At 38.2% G+C, this 22,065-nt stretch overlaps 1 protein-coding gene across 1 annotated transcript in view; it reads right to left on the bottom strand.

The window, feature by feature from the left end:
* EPB41L5 (erythrocyte membrane protein band 4.1 like 5) overlaps positions 1 to 22,065 on the bottom strand; it is a 169,130-nt gene that overhangs the window by 11,644 nt on the left and 135,421 nt on the right. The window contains exons 18-21 of the mRNA XM_006868729.1: positions 13,884 to 14,012; positions 9,269 to 9,333; positions 5,721 to 5,811; positions 823 to 897 (exon numbers count right to left, since the gene is read on the bottom strand). Coding sequence (XP_006868791.1) covers positions 823 to 897; positions 5,721 to 5,811; positions 9,269 to 9,333; positions 13,884 to 14,012 — 360 coding nt within the window. The remainder of the gene's footprint in view (positions 1 to 822; positions 898 to 5,720; positions 5,812 to 9,268; positions 9,334 to 13,883; positions 14,013 to 22,065) is intronic.

Here is a 22,065-nt window from a genome sequence, read left to right as displayed (position 1 = left end):
AACACATACCAAAATTTGAGAGGAATGATCTAAGCAAACACTCAGCACCAAGGACAGTACCGCCTGTACTTCTGAGCCCTCAGAATGGCATCTACTTTTCACAGCAGTTCTTATCATATGCCTCATAGGCACTAAATTAATGTATTACAGTCACTGCACTTAACCCAGTATCTTCCACATTGTAATAATGAATTGATAGGCTCAATGTCACCTATTTTTATGCTTCACGGTGTGGCACTGTAGGATAAGCACTGAAGTGCTAATAACAGCAAGGTTGGTGGTTCAAACTCACCACCTGCTCCTTAGAAAGCCTATACAGGGTCTCTATGAATCAGAATCGACTTGACGGCAATCAACACTACCACCTTTTATTAGAATTGAAACAAACGAAATATGTCCTTATCATTGTAGATCTTTAGATGCTGATTATCCCCACAAGTTTCCTTTCATGTTATTATTATGGTGGTGGTGTTGTTAAGTGTCATCGAGTCAGTTCCGACCCATAGTGACCTTGGATAGGGTTTCTGAAGAGCAGCTGGTGAGCTTGAACCGCCAACCTTGCAGTTCAAATGGCTTTGCAGTATGATGCATTAATCCACAGCGCCACACCAGGACTCTAAACTATAAATAGGGCTTATAGTAACAGGTAACGTGCACATTGAAAGTGGTAGATTTTAATACAGAATGGCAATGCTAAGTAGTGATTAAAACCTGAATGTTTCTGAAGTTTTACTAAATTTCCAAACAGGCAAAAATCTAAATCTAGCAGGAACATTTCAAAATGGAAATCCCTTTCCATATTGCTCTTTAAAGTCTATTTACCTGAGGTATGGTGGTCTGGTCAATTAAATTCTCAGTTAGAGATAAAAGTAAGGCATCCAATTCATCTGTAGCATCCTATGAAAGACAAAGGATATATAGTGGTTAAACGATTCATTAATCATCAGACTAAGCTTTTTACATAAACTTTATAGTTCTGACTAGGGCTGATCCTTTAAATAAACAGAGGCATTCAGGAATCATGGTTATTAATGATTCTACTTTTGCATGGAGCGGAACCCAAACCACATAGAGAACTTAAAAAAAAATTACTATGAAATTTCATCTAGCTACTCCTTTTGGTAAGACAAAACTGGGTGGGGTTTAAATTACTCTGGCTCTTAGATTCTAAGAAAACAAAGACCAGACTAAAGAAGTAAAAGGTTCTGCACAGGAGAGAATGAGGAAAGGAGGGGACTAAATTCCCAGGGCTTCTGTAGCTAGCAGTATGGCTGCTTCACTGTGACTCTCACCTCCTCACCATAAACTGTAATTAATACTTCAAAAAAATAATTTTTGTTATTTTTGAGACTATGCACAGTAAAAAAAAAAATGCACCAATTCAAGTATCTACATGTACATTTCAGTGAACGCGGCTACATTTTTCGAGTTGTATTCATTCTCAGTCATTCTTACCCCCCTGAGTAGTTCCTCCCTCATTAATGTATATTCATGGCCCCCTAAAATTTCCATCTAATCTCTGGGTTGCTATTGTCCCTTTGGTCCCATGTATGGGTAGATCTTAAAGAGCATAATGTTTAAGGCAGACATGATTTACTAGTTAAGCTAAACAATTGTTTGGTTTTAAGGAGACAGCAAAAGATAGGTTTGGCTTAAGGTTTAAAGATAATCTAACTTAGTTCTCTAATGCTGCTGTAACAGAACTATCACAAGTGGACAGCTTTAACAACCAGATATTTATTTTCTCACAGTTTAGGAGGCTAGAAGCCCAAATTCAGAATGCCAGCTCTAGGAGAAGGCTTTCTCTTTGCTGGCTCTGGGGAAAGGTCCTTGTCTCCTTTAAGCATCTGTAAATCAAGTATTTCTTGGAGATATCCATACATCTTGGCACCAATCTTCCCCTGGATCTTGGTACTTCATGGTGCACAACCCCAGGTTCAAATGACTCACTTCACTCCTGGCTCTTCCATCTTGGTGGGAGTATGTCCCTCTGAGCTCAGCACACTTCATTCTTCTTTTATATATCAAAAGAGATGGACGCGATACAACCTAATCCTGTAAATTGCATCTGACCTCATTAACATCATGCTGTTGTTGTTAAGTGCCGTTGAGTCGGTTCCAACTCTTACCAACCCTGTGTAGAGTTTTCGAGGAGCAGCTGGTGAGTTTGAACTGCCAACTTTGCAGTTCAAACAGATCTTGTGGTCCAGTGCTTATCCGAAGGTGCCACACCAGGACTGCTCATTAACACCATGGAAGGGAGGATTTACAACACACTATAATTACAACAATCCAGGGTATATCTCATCAAATCATATCACAGGATTGACTGTATTAGATTAGATCTCATCATAATGATAAGGAGAGCTCTGGTAGTGTAGTGGTTACAAGTTGGGCTACTAAGCTCAAGGTCAGCAGTTCAAAACTACCAGCTGTTCTATAGCAGGAAGATGAGTCTTTCTGCTCCTGTAAAGATTTACATACAGCCTTGGAAGCCCTATGCACCCGCCCCCCCCACACACACCATGGTGATAACTATACCTCAACTGCTAAACCACTGAGAATCCTGGCCTGGTCAAGCTGACACCAAACTTTCACTATCCTAATGTCTTAGGGTAAGTTTCAGGGTTTATCCAGACTCCATGACTTTGTAAATTCCTTTCTGCATTTCACTTCTTTTGAGCAGGATTCATATATATAATGTTTGATCAAAATATTCAGTATTAGTAGCCAGGCATGATCTTACCTAGTTCTTCTGGTCTCATATCAAAAGAGGCAGCTGTTCTTGACGGCAATAAGTCACCCACCTTTCCATTACTATTTCCATTGTTGTACTTGATCATATGCTAACTCTTGAACTGACTGAACATCAACCATTTCTTTTTGGTACAGTGACTCCATCTTCTTTTGCTGCTTTTTGAGTCATTCAATATTTTGCTCATGTTGTTGTTGTTGTTGTTGTTGTTAAGTACCGTGGAGTTGGTTCCGACTCATAGCAACCCTGTATAGGGTTTCTGAGGCTGTAAATCTTTACGGAAGCACAAAGCCTCATCTTTCTCCCGTGGAACAGCTGGTAGTTTTCAACTGCTGACCTTGCAGTTCACAGCCGGATTCGTAACCACTATGTTACCAGAGCTCCAGAATCCTTCAATATTACAAGCTGAGGCTTGAATTTTTCCTTCAGTTTTTTTCAGTGTGAAAAATGCTAAATGTGATATTCCCTTTTGGTTTCCTAATTCCAGGTCTTTGTACATTTCATTATAATGCTTGACTTCTGTCTTCTTTCTCAGGCTGCCCTTTGAAATTTTCTGTTCAGTTCTTCCATTCGCTTTCACTTCTCTATGTTGAATGCAAGGTTCCGTATCTTCTTACATCTGTTTTTGTCAGTTCTTCCTTTCCTGTCTTTTTAATGACCTTTTGCCCTCTTCCTATTTGATTATTGATGTCATCCCAATCTGGTCTTGAGATGGCCTCTATATTCAGGTGGGGTACATTCAAAGTTGTATTTTGGCTCTCGTGGACTTATTTTCTTCAACATCGACCTGAACTTGTATATGAGCAATTTATGGTCTATTTCAGTGAGCCCCTACCTGGTTTTGGCTGATGATAATGAGCTCTCCAAAGATGTAGTAAATTTGATTCCTGTGTATTCAATCTGGTGAGATCCAGAAAACAATCTTTTATATGTTGTTTAAAAAGGTATTTGCAATGAATAAGTCGTTGGTCTTGCAAAATTCTATCATGAGACTTCCAGCATCATTTCAATCAAAGATAGGCCATTTTTTCCAACTACCTAACTTTGTTTCCAGATTATGCATTCCAGTCACCAGTAATTATCAATGCATCTTGACTGCATTTTTTATCAATTTCAGACTGAAGGAGTTGTTGCTTTTGTTGCTGTCAAGTAGGTTCTGACTCATAGCTACCCTGCATATGGTTTCCAAGGAGTAGCTCGGGAGTTTGGACCCCCAACCTTGTGGTTCAATTCAACCTTGTGCCTGAGGGCTTATCCTACAGTGCCACACCAGGAATGGCAGAATTCTTCAATTTCATCATCACTAGCTTTTGTCATGGATGCATACATTTGAATAATACTAGTATTAACTGGTCTTCCTTATTGTTGTTAAGTGCCTTTGAGTCAGTTCCAACTCTAGCGATCCTGTATAGGGTTTGCCCGGAGTGGCTGGTGGGTTTGAACTGCCAAACTTGTGGTTTGCAGTCCAGAGTCTATCCTACAGCACCCCATCAGGAGGCTGTATATGGTTTGTTGTTGTTAAGTGCCTTTGAGTCAGTTCTGACTCATAGCGATCCTGTATAGGGTTTCCGAGGAGAGGCTGGTGAATTTGAACCACCAACCTCATATTTTGAATGCCTTCCAACCTGAGGAGTTCTCCTCTGGCACTGTATCTGACAATATTCTGGTGCTATTCATAATGTTTCAATATTCTGTTGGTATTTGACAGTATGCCATTGTTATTCATGTGGTTTTCAGTCAGAAGTAGTTCGCCTCTCTGTTTTTCATCCTAGTCTGTTTTAATCTAGAAGTTCTGCTGAAACTTGCTCACCATGGGTACCGTGCTGGTGATTAAGTGGCATAGCTGTCAGCATGACAGCAACAGGCCAGCCACCACAGTACAACCAACTGACATGTTACATGCGTAAGAAGGCATGTTGAAACAAGATGTCCTCCTATGTTTTAAGAACATTGTAGGTGCTAGTTTATGATTTTTAAAAATAAAGATATTAATATATCTTTTTAACATTTTAACTGGCAGAATGGGAACTCCTGATTCAAAATAGTATTTTATGTTGAATTAAAGTTCAAAGATGATATGCTTTAATATGAGCTATGTACTGTATGTTTGACATGTTATATGCCCATGTAACTAACATGTACACATATACAATGTGCACAGTGTGCATAGGAAACTAGCATGTGAGGAGTTATGAGTTTTACAAAAAATTATATATCATATGCATTCTTTGTGGCAAAATATGGTCTCATCATTGGGTGGTGGGAATTTAAATGATTTCCTTTTTCTTTCTTTCTTTTTATGAAATATTTGGCAAATGTCTATAAAAATGTACATTAGATAACAAAATGGTAAATGGTCATTTGCAAAGATAATTTTTTATTTAACACATAAAACTGAAACATTCAGTAGGCAATGAACTGAGCTTCTATGCTTTCTGAACAAGGACAGGTGTGCTAAGTGTTTAAGGGAAGGCAGAAATGGGGATGAGCTTGGTTATGTTGCAACAGAATCAATTATAAGTCCTCGTTATCCTAAATTGCTTCTTTCAATGAACAAATATTTTCTTAGTGCTTGTTACATGTCATGGACTGCTTGAGGCACTAGGAATACAGCCATAATGAAATGGATCAAATATTCTACAGAGCTTAAATTCTACAACAAATTAGAACATGCAACTCAATAATGTCACCATTCATGTATCTAAGAAGTACCTATTTTTCATGTAACAATGTTTATTTTAAAACAAAATAATAATAATGAGTAGAAGCATAGCTAGCAGAAGTCCTGAAATATTCTTGTGAGGTATGTGGCAATAGGCGTCAAGCTAAAGCACTGAGCCCCAATGCATTTTGCACAGCACAAGTCCATGTGTCAATCAAAAATAACTAGATGCCTCTGGTTACATTACAAGATTCAACTCAGTATTGTCTCTGGCGAAGACTTAAGAAATAAAAGCATACTTACCTTTAGAACAGAACCATTTTCTGTAGGCGTGGTAGGCAGCAAAACAAGAGGATCTTTGGGGAGGGACGTTTTATTCTCATTGAATGGAGCACTGAGAAGAAAAAAAGTCACATAATGGAGGTGCTATACAGGCAGGAGCTCTGGTAGTATAGTGGTTACAAATTGGGCTGCTAACCTCATGGTCAACAGTTCGAAACTAACAGCTGTTACATGGGAGAAAGATGAGGCTTTCTGCTCCCGTAAAGACTTACAGCCTCGGAAACCCTGTACAGGGTTGCTATGAGTTGGAACCGACTCCATGGCACATAACAACAACATACAGGCAGAGGGAGCATTTTCAAAGGAAAGATATGGATTGAACTGTCTCTCCCCAAAATATGTGTTGCAAATCCTAAACCCCAATACCAGTGGTTAGATTCCCATTTGGGAATGGGTTTCTTTGTTATGTTAATGAAATATAAAAGACCAGATTCAGCAAGCAAGCAAGCAAGGGGGAAGACAGATGCCATGCCACATGAGATTGCTAAAGAACCAAGAAACAGAAGCTGAGAAGAGGCAAAGCCCTTTCCCGAGAGCCAACAGAGATTGAAAGTCTTCCCCTAGGGCTAAGCACCCTGAATTTAGACTTCTAGTCTTCTCAACTGTGAGAAAATACAGTCTGTTTGTTAAAGGCAGCCACGAGGTATTCTGTTATAAAAGTACTAGATAACTGCAATGGGTTTAGGGGTAAAAACATATATGGAAAAAGCACAGAGTCAGCAGTGTGACAACGGACATTATTGTACTGAAGGAAATATTTCCGTCCCCATCTGCCACATCACAGAGTGGTGGATGTCCAGGTCAGACTCATACACAGATGGGGAAACATGATGGACTGTCTTGCTTTCCTCCTGAAATAGCACTAAAATGGCAGAAAAAAATTTTATCTTTAACAAAGGAATAAATATTTAAGACAGAAAAACTGAAAAATACAAAGTAGAAGAGGATTTCAAGATTATGGACAGATTAAATGTTGCAGTTTCCCACAAAAGCATTAAATTCAGAGAAATGATAGAAAAGATGTCCTTACATCTTTTCATACAAGACAGAGAATGACATCAGCAAAATGGCAGAGCAAGAAGTTCCACCTCTACAGAAACATCAAAAAACAATGAGCAACGGTCAGAACCAAGTTTGTAGAACGCTAAGAAACAATAAGAGGTTTACAGCACAAAGTAGAAAGCTTTGCGGCTTTTCACTTGTATGTGTCCCACAACCTCCCCAGTTTGGTGACTGGCTCAAAGATAGTAGTCCATATTCATTCCCAGTATGGAAACCTGGTCCTGGTTCTGGAGGAGCAGAGCAGACCTTATTCACAAATTACTGTGCTTCTCTTTTCTTTGGATGGCTACTTACAAGGCTAAAGTAAGGTGCTTATTTGTTTTACCTGTCTTGGAACTCACTGAGGGCACAAAAGCAGCACACGCTGCCCCAAATACTGTAAGGCAAATGATGAACTTGCAGCACCAGGGGCAAAAAGTACAACTGAGACATATAAAAGGTTGCCTAAGGGCAGGGAGACAAAGTTTTGGAGGGAATTAGGGCATTCAAAAGCACCTGTGCAGACAGAAATTTTTAGAAAATCACACATATGCCAAGGGCAAGATGCATACTCAGTAAAGACCTGAGGGAATCCTAAATTTTACCTCAGACTAATCACTAAGTAAGGTTAAGAATTGAAGGAGTGCCCCAGCATGCAGCCAATCTGCAAAGACTGAGAGAGATGTTTTTTCTTTGTTGTTTAATTTGTTTTGTTTTTCTTTTTTAAGGTGTTCAAGGAAATGTCTGTCAAAACAATAGCTGAACACATGCTAAAGAGATAGAGTAAAATGACTACACATGTCAAGAAGGATAGGCTGCAAAAAAAAAAAAAGTTGGTATAAGTCATTAAATGAATAGACTACTACAGATATTCACAATCAAAAAACAAAAACAAGTAAAGAGACAGAATCAGTAGTCAAAAACCTCCCAACAAAGAAAAGTCCAGGACCAGATGGCTTCACTGACAAACATTTGGGACAAAATTAACGCCAATTCTTTTCAGACTCTTCCAAAAAATTATGAGGAGAGAAGACCTCCTAACTCATGCTATGTAGCCAGCACTGCACTCATACCAAAGTCAAAGACATTACAAGAAAAAAACAAAACAAAAATCACACCAGTATCTCCTATGAATAACAATGCAAGCATCCTCACCAAATAGTAGCAAACTGAATTTAACAGCGTTATTAAAAGAATTATATATAATGCTAAAGTAAGATTTATCTTAGGAACACAAGAGTGGTTCAGCATACAAAAATCAATCTGTATGAAACACTACAATTGAATAAAGGAAAAAAACCAATAACAGACAAATCATTTCAGCTAATGCAGAAAAAGCTATCACAAAATCCAATATTCTTTCATAATAAAAACACTCAAAAAAACTAAGAACTAAAGGAAAATTCCTCAACACAATGAAGGCCACATATGAATAACCTACAGAAAACATCATATTCAATGGTGATAGAAAGCTTAAATTATCTTTCTTTACATATAAGACCTTTCTCTGTCAACACAGATCATTGAAAAGAGCAATATTCCCCAAAGCAAACTACAGATTCAACATAATCCAGTAGCCTTTTCTTTAGAAACAGAAAAGCCCATCCTCAAATTCATATAAAAATTTAAGTGGCCCTGTAATAGCCAAAACAATCCTGAAAAATAACACAGTAAGAAAACAGCTCATTTCCAATTTCAAAACTTATTACAGAGTTGGTGGTTGTGGTGGTTACGTGCCGTGGAGTCAGTTCCGACTAACAGCAACTCTGTACAGGGTTTCCGAGGCTGTAAATCTTGACGGGAGCACCAACTTAGCACCAAACACTCACTATGCAGTGGTGAACTAAACAAACTGGCACAGTTGTTGTTGTTGTTGTTGTTGTTAGGTGTCATCGAGTCAGTACAGATTCATAGTGACCCTATGTGCAACAGAACAAAACACGGCTCAATCCTGGGCCACCCTCACGCTTAAACCTATTGGTGCTGCCACTTTGCCAATCCATCTTGCTGGGGGTCTTCCTCTTTTTCTCTGATGCTTCACCTTACCTTACCTCCTCTTACTGGCATAGAGTAGGGTCTAAAACAGTCATATAATCTTCATTAAAGAAGAGATCGAGAAGAAAAGGGAAGGAAGAAGCAACAAAGAAACCTGTTTGATTACCAAGAGAATTCATGATGAGTAATCCTTGGAGGCCAGGATGGCCAAACTTCATCTCTCATACTTCGTATATATTGTCATGAGGGACCAGTTGCTGGAGAAGGATATCATGTTTGGTAAGGTGGACTCCACGGCACTTAACAACACCACCACTTAGGAGTATCTTAAAATAATCTAAAATTAGGTACTAGGCAGCTACAGAAAGTAACTTGTAACTGACTGGTGATGAATTGGGGAGGAGGAAAAAAGAAATTAAAAAGTTAGGAAAAGAGAAGAACATTAGTTTAATTCAGCCCACTCAAAAATGTACCTGTTTGCAGCAACATCCTGAACACTGGAATTTTTATGACTTAACAAGCTGTCTTCTCTTGTAACCTAACAAAATGAAATGATTTTAAAAATATGAATCTTTGTTGAGGACACTAATGTAACAAATTTAAGTATCTTACCAGTAAGAGTAAAATTATCTGTTTACTTCAGTTCAAGAAAGAGGAATTACAACTTATCTACCGAAATATCAGTACTGTACCTCATGCAATCCTAAATCCATATCCATATTAATAATTCAGGCTTTAATGTCCCTATGATTCACAACATAGAGATTCACAAACTCTTACTACACCACTTTCAATTATTTACACGGAAACAGTATTAGCTAAAAAGATTCACACCAGAGCTCTTCAAATTCATGTGATAAAAAAAGAACAGATGTTAAGATGTATATTTGTTTTTGTTTTGTTTTTTTCCCCAAATGCAAGGAATATTTTGCTGCTGTAAGAGCCATTAAGTTGGTTCCGATTCATAGTGACCCTGTATAGAGATTTTGAAGCTGTAAATCATTAGAGGAGCAGAAAGCCTCATCTTTCTGCTTTGGAGACGCTGGTAAGCTCCAACTTCTGACCTTGTGGTTCAAAGTCCAGTGCTAATTTTTACTTTCTAAAAAAATCTTTCTGGAGAAACTGGTTTTCTCCCCAACTTTAAGGAGCTATTAATTTACATACAGTATAATGTGAACGACTCAATGAATATTGAAAAACACAGATGCATAACCAAGTATAACCAATATATGTAACAGTTCCCTACAGCACGCCCTCGCCGCCAGATAAAAGTTCCCTCAGGCTGTTCCTATGCTATCGCATCAAAGACCCTTCCATGAAGCAAACAAAAGTCATATTTAGTAGTTTCCTGTAAGTAAAATTTTTTGTTTGCCTCTTTAGAGCAGTATGATGTTTTTGAGATTCACCATGATGTTGCACAGATCACTGATTTCTTTGTTTTGATTTGCTGGGTAGTAGGCTCGCATTCTACCACTCTTCTGTCAGTTTGTCATACGGTGGTAGCTTGTGTGTTGCTGTGAAACTATACCACCTGTTAATTTAAATGCCAGCAGGGTCACCCATGGTAGACAGGTTTCAGTAGAGCTTCCAGACTAAGGCAGACTAGGAAGGAGAGGCAGACCACTTCTGAATGGTTACCCCCTGAAAACCTCTGTGATCAGCAGCAGGACACTGTCAGAACACAGTGCGAGAAGATGGGCCTCTCAGGTGGAAAGATACTCAACAACAACTAAAATATTTCAACAAACTGATGCAGCACTGGAAGCACTCACTCATGCATGCCAAGAAATTTGGAGGAGACCCATATTTGTACCCATCCCAAAAAAAGGTGAGCCAGTGGAATATGGAAATAATCAGACATTATCATTAATATGACACACACATAAAATTCTGCTGAACATAATTAAAAAACAGTTGCAGCAGTACATTGACAAGGAGCTGCCAGAAATTCAAGCCAGATTCAGAAGAAGCATAGACCTAGGCATATCATTGCTGATGTCAGATGGATCTTGACTGAAAGCAGAGAATACCAGAAAGATGCTTGCTTGTGCAAAGCATCTTTTATGGTTTATGGGTTTTAAGCCACTCAACCATGTGGATCTTAACAACTATAGATAACACTGGGAAGAATGGGACTTCCAGAACACTTAATTGTACTTATGAGGAACCTGTACCTAGACCAAAAGGCAATCGTTTAAATAGAACAAGGGGACATTGAATGGTTTAAAATCAGGAAAAGTGCGCGTCAGAGTTGTATCCTTTCTCCATACTTACTCAATCTGTATGGTGAGCAAATACTCAGAAGTATTTGAAGGATAATTTTAGGAGTCTATAAAGAAGAAGGTGGCATCAAGATTGGAGGATGGTCATTAATAGCCTCATATATGCAGATGATACAACCTTGCTTGCTAAGAGAGATGATTTGAAGCATTTATTGATGAAGATTAAAGACTACAGCTTTCAATATGGATTACACTTCAACATAAAGAAAACAAAACTCATAAGGAACATAATGATAATGGAGAAAAGATTGAAGTTGTCAAGGGTTTCATTTTACTTGATCCACAATCAATATCCATGGAAACAGCAGCCAGGAAATTAAATGACATACTGCATTGGGCAAATTTGCTGCAAAAGATCTCTTTAATGAATTAAAAAGCAAAGATGTCACTTTGAAGACTTTTTCCAGAGCTTCATAATGCTGGACATGGGAAAACCAGACAGTGAATAAAGACCAAAGAAAAGTTGATGAATTATGGTATTGGCAAAGAATACTGAATATATCACAGACCAGATGAATGAACAAATCTGTCTTGGAAGAAGTATAGTCGGATGGCTCACTGAAAGCGAGGAAGGTGAGACTTTGTTTTACATACTTTGGACATTTTATTAAGAGGGACCAGTCCCTGGAAAAGGACATCAGGCTTAGTAAAGCAGAGAGTCAGCAAAAAAGATAAAGACTATCTTTAATAATCTACAGTGGATTATACAATTATTTAATATGACTCCTCTGGCGACAGTCTTTGTAACTCCCACAAAATGACTTTTTCCTAATAGGTATGGGCAAGAGGAGGGGGAAGATGACAGATTATATAACTCAGAGGTGAGAGTTTGTTAATAGGATTAATTGTGATGGTAAAACTTTATGTGGAGCTCAGTCAATTTTGCCATCCTGCTGGGTATAAAATGAGCCATCTCATAAGCAGGAAGAAGGGAATCTCACTACCATCAAGAAAGAAGAGTCAGGAGTATAGCATGTCCTTTAGATTCGAGAACCATGTCCACTGAACCCCCTTGATCCAGCACATAAGTGACTGCAATAAAGAGGATTGGCAGCAGCAAAACAAAGCGCCAGAGTACAAGACAGAACAGGGGCTTCCTGCCCCATGGAGCAAGGAAAACTGAGTGCCTTTGAGCAGGAGGCTAACTTCTGGAGTTCCTCCAGGCATTTAATTGGGAAACTAGGTTTGCTGACCCAAAGAGCTAGAGCTGAGTTCCTTTGGACTGAGGCTTATAGTGTAGTGTGGTGCCCTTTGGGCATTTATCAGCAGAACTAGAAGAGCTTTGTAACATGCTTCAGCAGAGTAGAGGCCAAGAGGCTGAGGTTGTGTTATCTGCGCATCTGAGGTTATTAATGACCCTTCTTCCAATCTTGATGCCACCTTCTTCTTCATATAGTCCAGCTTCTCAGATTATTTGCTCACCATACAGAGTGAATAAATATGATGAAAGGATACAACTTTGAAGCACACTTTTACTGATTTGGAACCAAGCAACATCAACCACCTCTTGGTCTATGAACAGGTTCCACATGAGCACAATTAAGTGCTCTGGAACTTACATTATTCCCAACGTTATCCATAATTTGTTATGATCCACAGAGTCGAATCCTTTGCATAGGCAATAAAATACAGGCAGACATCTTTCTGATATTCTCTGCTCTGAGCCAAGCTCCATCTGAAGTCAGCAATGATAATCCTTGTTCCATGTCCTCTTCTGAATCTGGTTTGACTTTCTGGCAGTTCCCTGTCCGTGTACTGCTGCAACCATTTTTAATTATCTTCAGCAAACTTTTACTTGTGTGTGACATTAATGATAATGTTCGATAATTTCTGTATTCTATTAGACCACCTCTCTTTGGAATAGACACCAATATGGATGTCTTCCAGTTGGTTGGACAGGGAGCCATCTTCCAAGTTTCTTGACAAAGGGGAATGAGTGCTTCCATCATTGCATTTATTTGTTGAAACACCTCAGTTGTTATTGGGTCAATTCCTGGAGCCTCTTGTGTTTTGCCAATGCCTCAGTGCAACTTGGACTTCTTCTTTCATTCCCACCAGTTCTTGATCATATGCTACCTCCTGAAATGGCAGAATGTCAGTCAACTCTTTTTGGGAAAATGACTCTGCATATTTCTTACTCCTTATTTTGATGCTCCCTGCCTCATTCAATAGGAACTCTGGTAGCGTAGATGTTACGAGTTGGGCTGCTAACTTTAAGGTCAGAAGTTCAAAACTACCAGCTGTTCCATGGGAGAAAAATGAGGCTATCTGCTCCCGTAAAGATTTCAGCCTCGGAAACCCTGTACAGGGTAACTGTGAGTCGGCACTGACTCCACGGCACATCACCACCACCATCACACCTCATTCAATATTTTATGTATAGAATCCTTCCATATTACAACTAAAGACATGAATTCATTTTTATAGAAACTTATTTTTTTTTACTTTTTATAATTTCAAAGACTCTTTACTCTTTACTTTTTAATCCCATGACAGCTCCCTCTTAATTTAGGTTGCTTTGGCTTTCGAACTGAGAAAGTCAAATCTTTGTTTTTATTTTTTTATACTATACACTATCTATTTGTTAGGTCCCCTTATTTTACCTACATTTATTTTATTCATGTCTATACCTGTTCTTGGAATCTTGGTGTGGTGTTGTAGGATCATCACTGGACTTTGAACCACAAGGTTGGCAGTTCAATTCCACCAGCTGCTCCTCAGAAACCCTGTACAGGGTTGCTATGAGTTGCAACCAACTCAACAACACTCAACAACAATAACATTATCTGTTCTTACAGTGGCTTACCTTATGCACTGCTTCTACTTGAGCCTTCAAAATGTTACTCTTGAAGTCAGGAGGGACTCTTACGGCATTCATTCCTGGGCTCTCGATTGCATTATTAAGACATTTCTCAGTCAGCTTCACTACTTCCACCTAGATATTAAAAATATACTCTAAGCAATTCTGATAGGCTACAGTTATATGGAAACAGAAAAGAAATGGATGAAAACTTCATATTCAGAAAACCAAGAAATCATGTATCTAAAGTAGCCATGTCCTATTCCAAGCATTGGCAGTGCCTACATGTAGTTTCAAATTAAGGCCCATTAGCTACAAGAATGGGGGCCTGGTGTAACGCTGCAGGATAAGCACTGGACTTGCTAACTGCAAGGTTGGTGGTTCAAACCCACCAGACACTCCTTTGAAATCCTGGGGTCACTAGGAGTTGGAACTAACTAGACAGCACTTAACAACATAACAACCAAAGCACAAAATATGAATTGACAGCAAACCCTAAAAATCATCTAGTCAATTTCCCCTTTTTAAGCATCTGAAATAATAGCAAACTTTGGGATAAATGCCTGAATTAAACCAAATAGATTAGGGCTGTATTTTTAATTAGGACCTAAAGAAGCTGTTGTTGTTAAAGTGCCTTCAAGTTGGTTCTGACTCATAGTGAGCCTGTAAAAGGTTTCTGAGGAGCAGCTGGTGAGCTTGAACCTCCAAGCCTGTGGTTCAGATCCACCTTACAGTTCAGCGCATTAACCAGCAGCACCACACCAGGATTCGTACAGAAGCTATTTCCTGTAATTTTTAAGTGGTCATCAGGTAGCTACTGATGTCTGGGATGATGTTACATAGCCACAAAAAGGTCATCCTCAGGTACAGACTTATCAACAAGATACGGTGAAGTACAAATTAAGTCAATGACGAGTATAATTAAAACAGTATAACCATTTGAAGTATAACTATTATGAAAACAAGTAAGAGGAAACAGATTGAGAAGTTAAGTTAGAAAGAAATGCAAATATCTGCACTACAACTGATTTTATTTAACTTAAAATGAATAGCAACCAGTACTAATAACATGGGGTTGCTATGAATTGGAAATCAACCCCCTGCCACACAACAGCAACAATCATCATTCTTATGATTACTGTTGTTATTTTAACAATGGCCTAAAGTAACAAACTCAGTCTAAATATTTCCATAGTGTACGCTATACTGCGCTTTTGTTCTGTAAAACAAGCTTGATGCTAGTTACAACATTACATATTACACCTCCCTTTCAGGTTTAAAAAGATTTCATTAGTGTGTTTACTCTAATTTAGTGTTTTTTACTGTGGTTTCTGGAGTCCTAGTATGGTGCTGTGGGTTAATGCACCACACTGCAAAGCCGTTTGAACTGCAAGGTCGGAGGTTCAAGCTCGCCAGTTGCTCCTGGGAAACCCTATACAAGGTCGCTAAGGGTCGGAACAGACTCGACAGCACTTAACAATAACAACAACAACAGTGTGGTTTCCACACATATACTCTGGGTAGGATCCTAAAGTCTAAAAATTTTAAAAGCTTTTCCCCTCATGATTCTGATAAACATAAAAGTCTGACAATTACTACTTAAACTAGACCTGGTGTAGCGCTATAGGATAAGCACTGGACTGAAAGGTCGCTTTGAACCATAAGCTCAGAGGTTCAAACTCACCAGTTGCTCCTCGGAAATCCTATTCAGGTTTGTTCTGAGACTTGACAGTATTTAACAACAACAACATTTATGTATGTAGCCTTCGTGACATTCGGGTCTTCAGAATGACTCCTATTAGTTGAAAGAAGTCCGTATATCCTTCATTTATTTTATTAATTTCAATCAGGGCTCGTTCAAATGCAATGGCATTTTCTTTCCAAAGACAATTACATTCCAGAGTTGAAATTATTTGTTAATCATTGGTATTTGCACATTAAAGGCTTCTCAGAGCTAGCCTGTCTATTAAAAACAAAAATTCGATACACATACTAGGTAAGTCAAAAAATATTGCTACTAGGGTTTCAGTTAATATATGTGCATGGATTTATTCCAAACAAAACATGTTTCAACATATCTCTGTGATCAGTGGATGGCTGCAGGCAATTCTCTCAGCAACACACTTGTCTTAGTGTCATTGGGGTGCCTTCAAATAAAGAACATTTCTATGCCACGGTAAAAACAATTTTGAGATCAGGGCTAATATAAAATTTTTAACAAAACTTTAGTGAACATCTTCCCAAATGGTTGAAGTTTTGCAACAAGTTTATAGGAACGTTGCTCACATAAAACCACAATTGTTTAGATGCATCAAGTATTTTTAAGGAAGGCTGGGAAGACCTCAAACGTGAGCCAAGAGAGGGAAGACCACCAGTCTTGACAAGTGAAGACATTGATTAAAGTCCCAAACTGGTGGAAGACCACAAAATTACCACTGATGCTGTAACTACTGAAATTGGGATCTCACATGGTTCAGCAATTTTAATTCTAAGCAGATATCTTGACCTCAACAAACTTTTGACTCTATGGGTGCCAAAAATGGTGCATCAAGATAAGATGAATCAATGGCCTGATCTCTCCTTAAGTTTTTTAAGCAGGACCAAAGTTAATGACAATTTCATGGAACAAATTGTATCTGGGGATGAGTCTTGGATTTACCAGTAAGACCCAGAGATCAAGGTATAACCTGGGCTAGTTAAATTCAAGGCAAAGAGGTCAACTAAAAAGGGTATGACAACTGTTTTTGAGATTCCAAAGTACCCAAGATGATCATAGGGGCTTATTATAAAGAAATTTTAAGAAAACTGAAAACTGCAATGGTGAGAAAATGGCCAATAAAGTTGCACCAAGGAATTTTTTCCATCAAGATTATGCATTTTGAAGGTAATAATGGTTGTCTTATAAGAATTTCATTGGTAAACCTTATCCAATTCACTCTGTAGCCCCGATCTTACTCCTTTCAGGCTTCTTTTTGCTTTCTAAACTGAAAGGCCATTTAAAAGGAACTAAATTTTAGTCCCTCAAGGATGCCAAAACTGCATTTCTGAGTGGTGTAAATCAAACAGTGCAACATCTGTACAAGAGTGTTAAAAAGATAGAAATAGTGCCTTTAGAAATATACAGACTTAGATGGAGGATATGTAGAGAAACAATAGCTTCATATTTTGATTAACAATGTTTTATATACATTTGTAGCAATACTTTTTTACTTACATTCATACAACTGGTTAAGAGTAAAAATTCTTGGCATATTTCTGGAAGGCAATTTTGCAAAATGTCCAAGGCTTTAACCACCACCCATCAGTCAATCTGTTGTACGTGCTGTGTGGTGGCTTTTGTGTTGTTATGATGCTAAAGTTATGCTGCTAGTATTCTGAATACCAGCAGGGTCACCCATGGTGGACAGATTTCAGCTGAGATTCCACACTAAAACAGGTCAGGAAGAAGGAGAGGTGGACTACTTCTTAACATTTAGCCATTGAAAACCTTATGAATAGCAGCAGAATATTGTCAGAAGTTGAACCCCTCAGATTGGAAGGCACTCAAAATTGACTGGCAAAAAGCTGCCTCTTCAAAGTAGAGTTGACTATCAGATGTGAACGGAAGAAAGCTTCATTTCCTGATGAGGCACAACTCAAAATGAGAAACAGCTGCAAATATCCATTAATAATCAGAACATGAAATGTACAAAGTATGACTCTAGGAGAATTGGAACTTGTCAAAAATGAAATAGAAGACATAAAGATGGATATTCTAGGCATTAGTGAGCTGAAATGGAGTAGTGCTGGCCAGTTTGAATTTGACAATCATATACCCTAGTATGCCAGGAAAGACAAATTCAAGAGGAATAGGGTCACACTAATCATCAAAAAAGAACATTTCAAGCTCTACCTGAAGTAGAAAGCTGTGATAGCATGTCCACATACATACAAGGCCAACAAGGAAGACCAGTTCATACCACTATTATTCAAATTTAGGCACCAACCACTAAAGCCAGTGAGGATGAAATTGAAGAATTCTAACAACTTCTTTAGTCTGAAACTGATCAAACATGAAATCAAGATGCAATGATAATCATGGTGACTGGAATGTGAAGGATGTAAATAAGAGAAAGGATCAGTAGTTAGCCAGTCATCAGTTGGCCTTGGTAACAGAAATGATGCTAGAGATCACATGATAGAATTATGCAAGACCAGTAACTTATTCATTGCAAATATCTTTTTTAAACAACATAGAAGGTGACTATACACATGGACTTTATCAGATGGAATATGGAAAACCAAACTGACAATATTTGTGGGAAGAGATAGTGGAAAAACTCAATACCATCAGCCAAAACAAGGTTAGGGGCCAAAACAAGGTTAGGGGCCAAAACAAGGTTAGGGGCCAACTGTGGAAGAAACCATCAATTGTTCATATGCAAATTCAGACTGAAGTTGAAAAAGAACTTAAAAAGTCCATGGAAGCCAAAACATAACCTTGAATACATCCCACCTAAATCTAGAGACCATCTCAAGGACAGACTTAATGCATTAGAAAACTAATGACTGAAGACCAGAAGAGTTGTGGGATGACATCAATAATATCATACCAGAAGAAAGCAAAAGGTCATTAAAAAACTAGAAAGAAAGAAAAGACCAAAATGGATGTCAGAAGAGACTCTGAAACTTGCTCTCCAGCATAGAGATACTAAAGCAAATGGAAGAAGTGAGGAAGGCAAAGAACTGAGCAGAAATGTCAGAAGGCAGCTTGAGAAGATTAAGTCAAGTACTATAATGAAGCGACTATTATAATGAAAACTCCAAGCCCTCAAATTGCAATACTGAAGGACTCTATGGGCAAAATTTTGAATAAATCAGAAAACATCAAAAGAAGATGGAAGGTACACATAAAGTCATTGTACCTAAAAGAAATGGACAATGTTTAACCATCTAAAGAGGTAACAAGATCAAGAACTGATGGTACTAAAGGAATAAGTCCAAGCTGCACTGAAGGCACTGAAGAAAAACAAGGCTCCAGGAATCGATAAAATAAAAATTGGAATCTTTCAACAACTGATGCAGTACTGGAGGCGCTCACTCATCTACGCCAAGAAATTTGGAAGACAAGTACCTGGTTAACTGATTGGAAGAGTTTCATAGTTGTGCCCATTCAAACAGAGGTGACCCATTGGAATACAGATATCATCAAACAGTATCATTAATATCACATGCAAGTAAAATTTTTCTGAAGATAATTTTTAGTGGCTATTTAACAGTACTCTATGGTTACAAATCAGGCTGCTAACCTCAGGATCAGCAGTTCGAAACTACCACCTGTTCTACGGGAGAAAGATGAGGCTTTCTGCTCCCATAAAAATTTACAGCCTCGAAAACCCTGTACAGGGTTGCTATGAGTCGGAACCGACTCCACAACACATAACAACAACAACAGTACACCGACAGGGAATTGCCAGAAATTTAAGTCAGATTCAGAAAGGAAGAGGAAGGAGGGATGTCATTGCTGATGTCAAATGGATCTTGGCTGAAAGCACAAGATAACTTCCAGTTCATACTTTGTACATTCCATATGTGGATTATTAGTGGATGTTTGCAGCTGTTTTTCCTCATTTTGAATTGTGTTCCATCAGCAAATGAAGGTCCCGAAAGCTTTTCCTCCACTCATGTCATTATTAACAACGTGCACTATACAGATAATACAACCTTGCTTACTGAAAGTGAAGAAAACTCAAAATAATTACTGATGAAGGGAAAAGAGCACAGCCTTTGGTATAGGTTGCACCTCAATGTAAAGAAAACAAAAATCCTCACAACTGGACCAATAAGTAACATCATCATAAACAGAAGAAAGATTGAAGTTGTAAAAGACTTCATTTTGCTTGGATTCACGATCAACATTCATGGAAAGAGCAGTCAAGAAATCTAACGAAGTAGTGCATTAGACAAATCTGCTGCACAAGACCTCTTCAAAGTGTTCAAGAGCAAAGATGTCAGTTTGAGGACTAAGGTGTGCCTGACCCAAGAATACTGAAGGCATCATGGACTGCCAGAAAAACACACAGGTATGTGTTGGAAGAAGTATACTCAGAATGTTCCTTAGAAGTTACAATAGTGAAATTTCGTCTCTCGTACTTCTGACATATTGTCAGAAGGACCAGTCCCTGAAGAAGGACAGTCACGCTTGGTAAAGTGGAGGGTCAGCGAAAAAGAGGAAGATCGCAATGAGAGGGACTGGTATAATGGCAGCAAAAATGGGCCCAGGCTTAACAAAGCTTGTGCTGATGGCACAGGACCAGGGAGTGTTTTGTTCTGTTGTACATATGGTCACTATGAATCAGAATCAACTCGACAACACGTAACAACAACAGCAACAATTGACTCAACAGCATTTAATAACCACAAGGAAGACCAGTAATTTGTTACTCAAATTTACACATCAACCACTAAAGCCAGTGATGACAAAATTGAATAATTCTACCAACTTCTTCAGTCAGAAATTGATAAAAAATGTAATCAAGATGCACTGATAAGCATTGATGATTGTAACATCATAGTTGGAAACAGAGGAAGAATCAGTAGTTGGAAACTACAGCCTTAGTGATAGAAATGATGTTGGAGATCCCATGACAGAATTTTTCAAGACCAATGACTTATTTATTGCAAATACCATTTTTCCAACAATATAAAAAGTGCTATATACCTGGACCTCACCAGATGGAATACCAGAATTAACTGACTATAACTGTGGGAAGAGACAGTAGAGAAGCTCATTACCATCAGCCAAAACCAGGCTAGGGCCGACTGGAACAGACCATCAAATGCCCATATGCAAGTTTAGCCTGAAGCTAAAGAAAAAGAAAACAAGCCTATCAGATTCAAAATATGACCTTGAGTATACCTTACCTGAATTTAGAGATCATCTCAAGAACAGATTTGATGCATTAGACACTAATGACCGAAGACCAGAAGAGTTATAGAGTGACATCAGGAACATCATACAGGAAGAAAGCAAAATGGCAATAAATGACAGGAAAGAAAGAAAAGACCAAAGTGGATTTCTGAAGAGATTCTGAAATTTGTTCTTGAGCGTAGAGAAGCTAAGGTGACTAGAAGAAATGAGAAAGTTAAAGAGCTGAACAGAAAATTTCAAGGGCAGCTCAAGAACATAGAGTCAAATATTATAATGAAAGGAGCAAGAACTTGGGAGTTAGAAAACCAAAAGGGAAGAAAATGCTCAGCATTTCTCAAGTGAAAGAACTGATGAAAAAATTCAAGCTTCAGTGTGCAATACTGAATAAGTCTTGATGTGACATTATCAAGAGGAGTAACTTACATGTGGCTGGAATTACAAGAACAGACAAAGACTAAAGAAACCACACAGAAAACTGCCCCAGAGTTGCTGGAAGAAAACCTTCCTAACACCATGAAAGATGAGATGATAGTCATTTAAGAAGTGAAATGACCTCCAAAAAGGATAGACACCCCCAAAGAAAATAACCAAGCTATATTATAATCGAACTTTTCAAAACCAAAGACAGAGAAAAAATCCTGAGAACAGTTAAGGAAAAACAAAGCGTTACTTACCAAGGATAATAATAGGACAAAGCTCTGATTTCTCAGCAGAAACCATGCAGGCAAGAAGACAATGGGGTGACATATATAAAACTCTTCAGAAAAAAACTGCCAACCAAGCATCATTTCCCCCAAAAGCTGTCCATCAAATATGATGGTGAAATTAGGATATTTCCAGATAAACAGAAGTGAAAACAATTTGCAAAAATCAGACCAACTATACAAAAAATACTAAAGGGAGTTCTTAGGACATAAAAACAACAATAGCAGGAAACAAACTGAGACTAACATATATGACAATATCATCCAGAACTCAACCTAGATATATAAGTATTCAAAGTAAAACAAACTAAAAGACTGAAAATAGGGAACAAGAGATATCAGTTTGTAACAACATCAAAACATAAAAAAAAAAAAAGGAATAATGTACTCGCAGAACTTTCAAATGAAGGGGAAATCACATAGATTTCAAGAAAAAGATAAAATAAAAAAATAAACCTAACTGTAACCCTAAAACTAGACAAAGCCTTATTCCAACCCCTACCCTAGCATTATCCCTAGACCTAACCATAACCCTAACACTAACTGAAGTCCTAGGCCTTGCCTAGATCTACCC

The sequence above is a fragment of the Chrysochloris asiatica genome, unplaced genomic scaffold (assembly GCF_000296735.1).
Source record: "Chrysochloris asiatica unplaced genomic scaffold, ChrAsi1.0 scaffold00123, whole genome shotgun sequence".
NCBI lineage: Eukaryota > Metazoa > Chordata > Mammalia > Afrosoricida > Chrysochloridae > Chrysochloris > Chrysochloris asiatica.
Note: the sequence above shows the minus strand (reverse complement) of the source record. Positions and strands in the feature narration are given on the sequence as shown.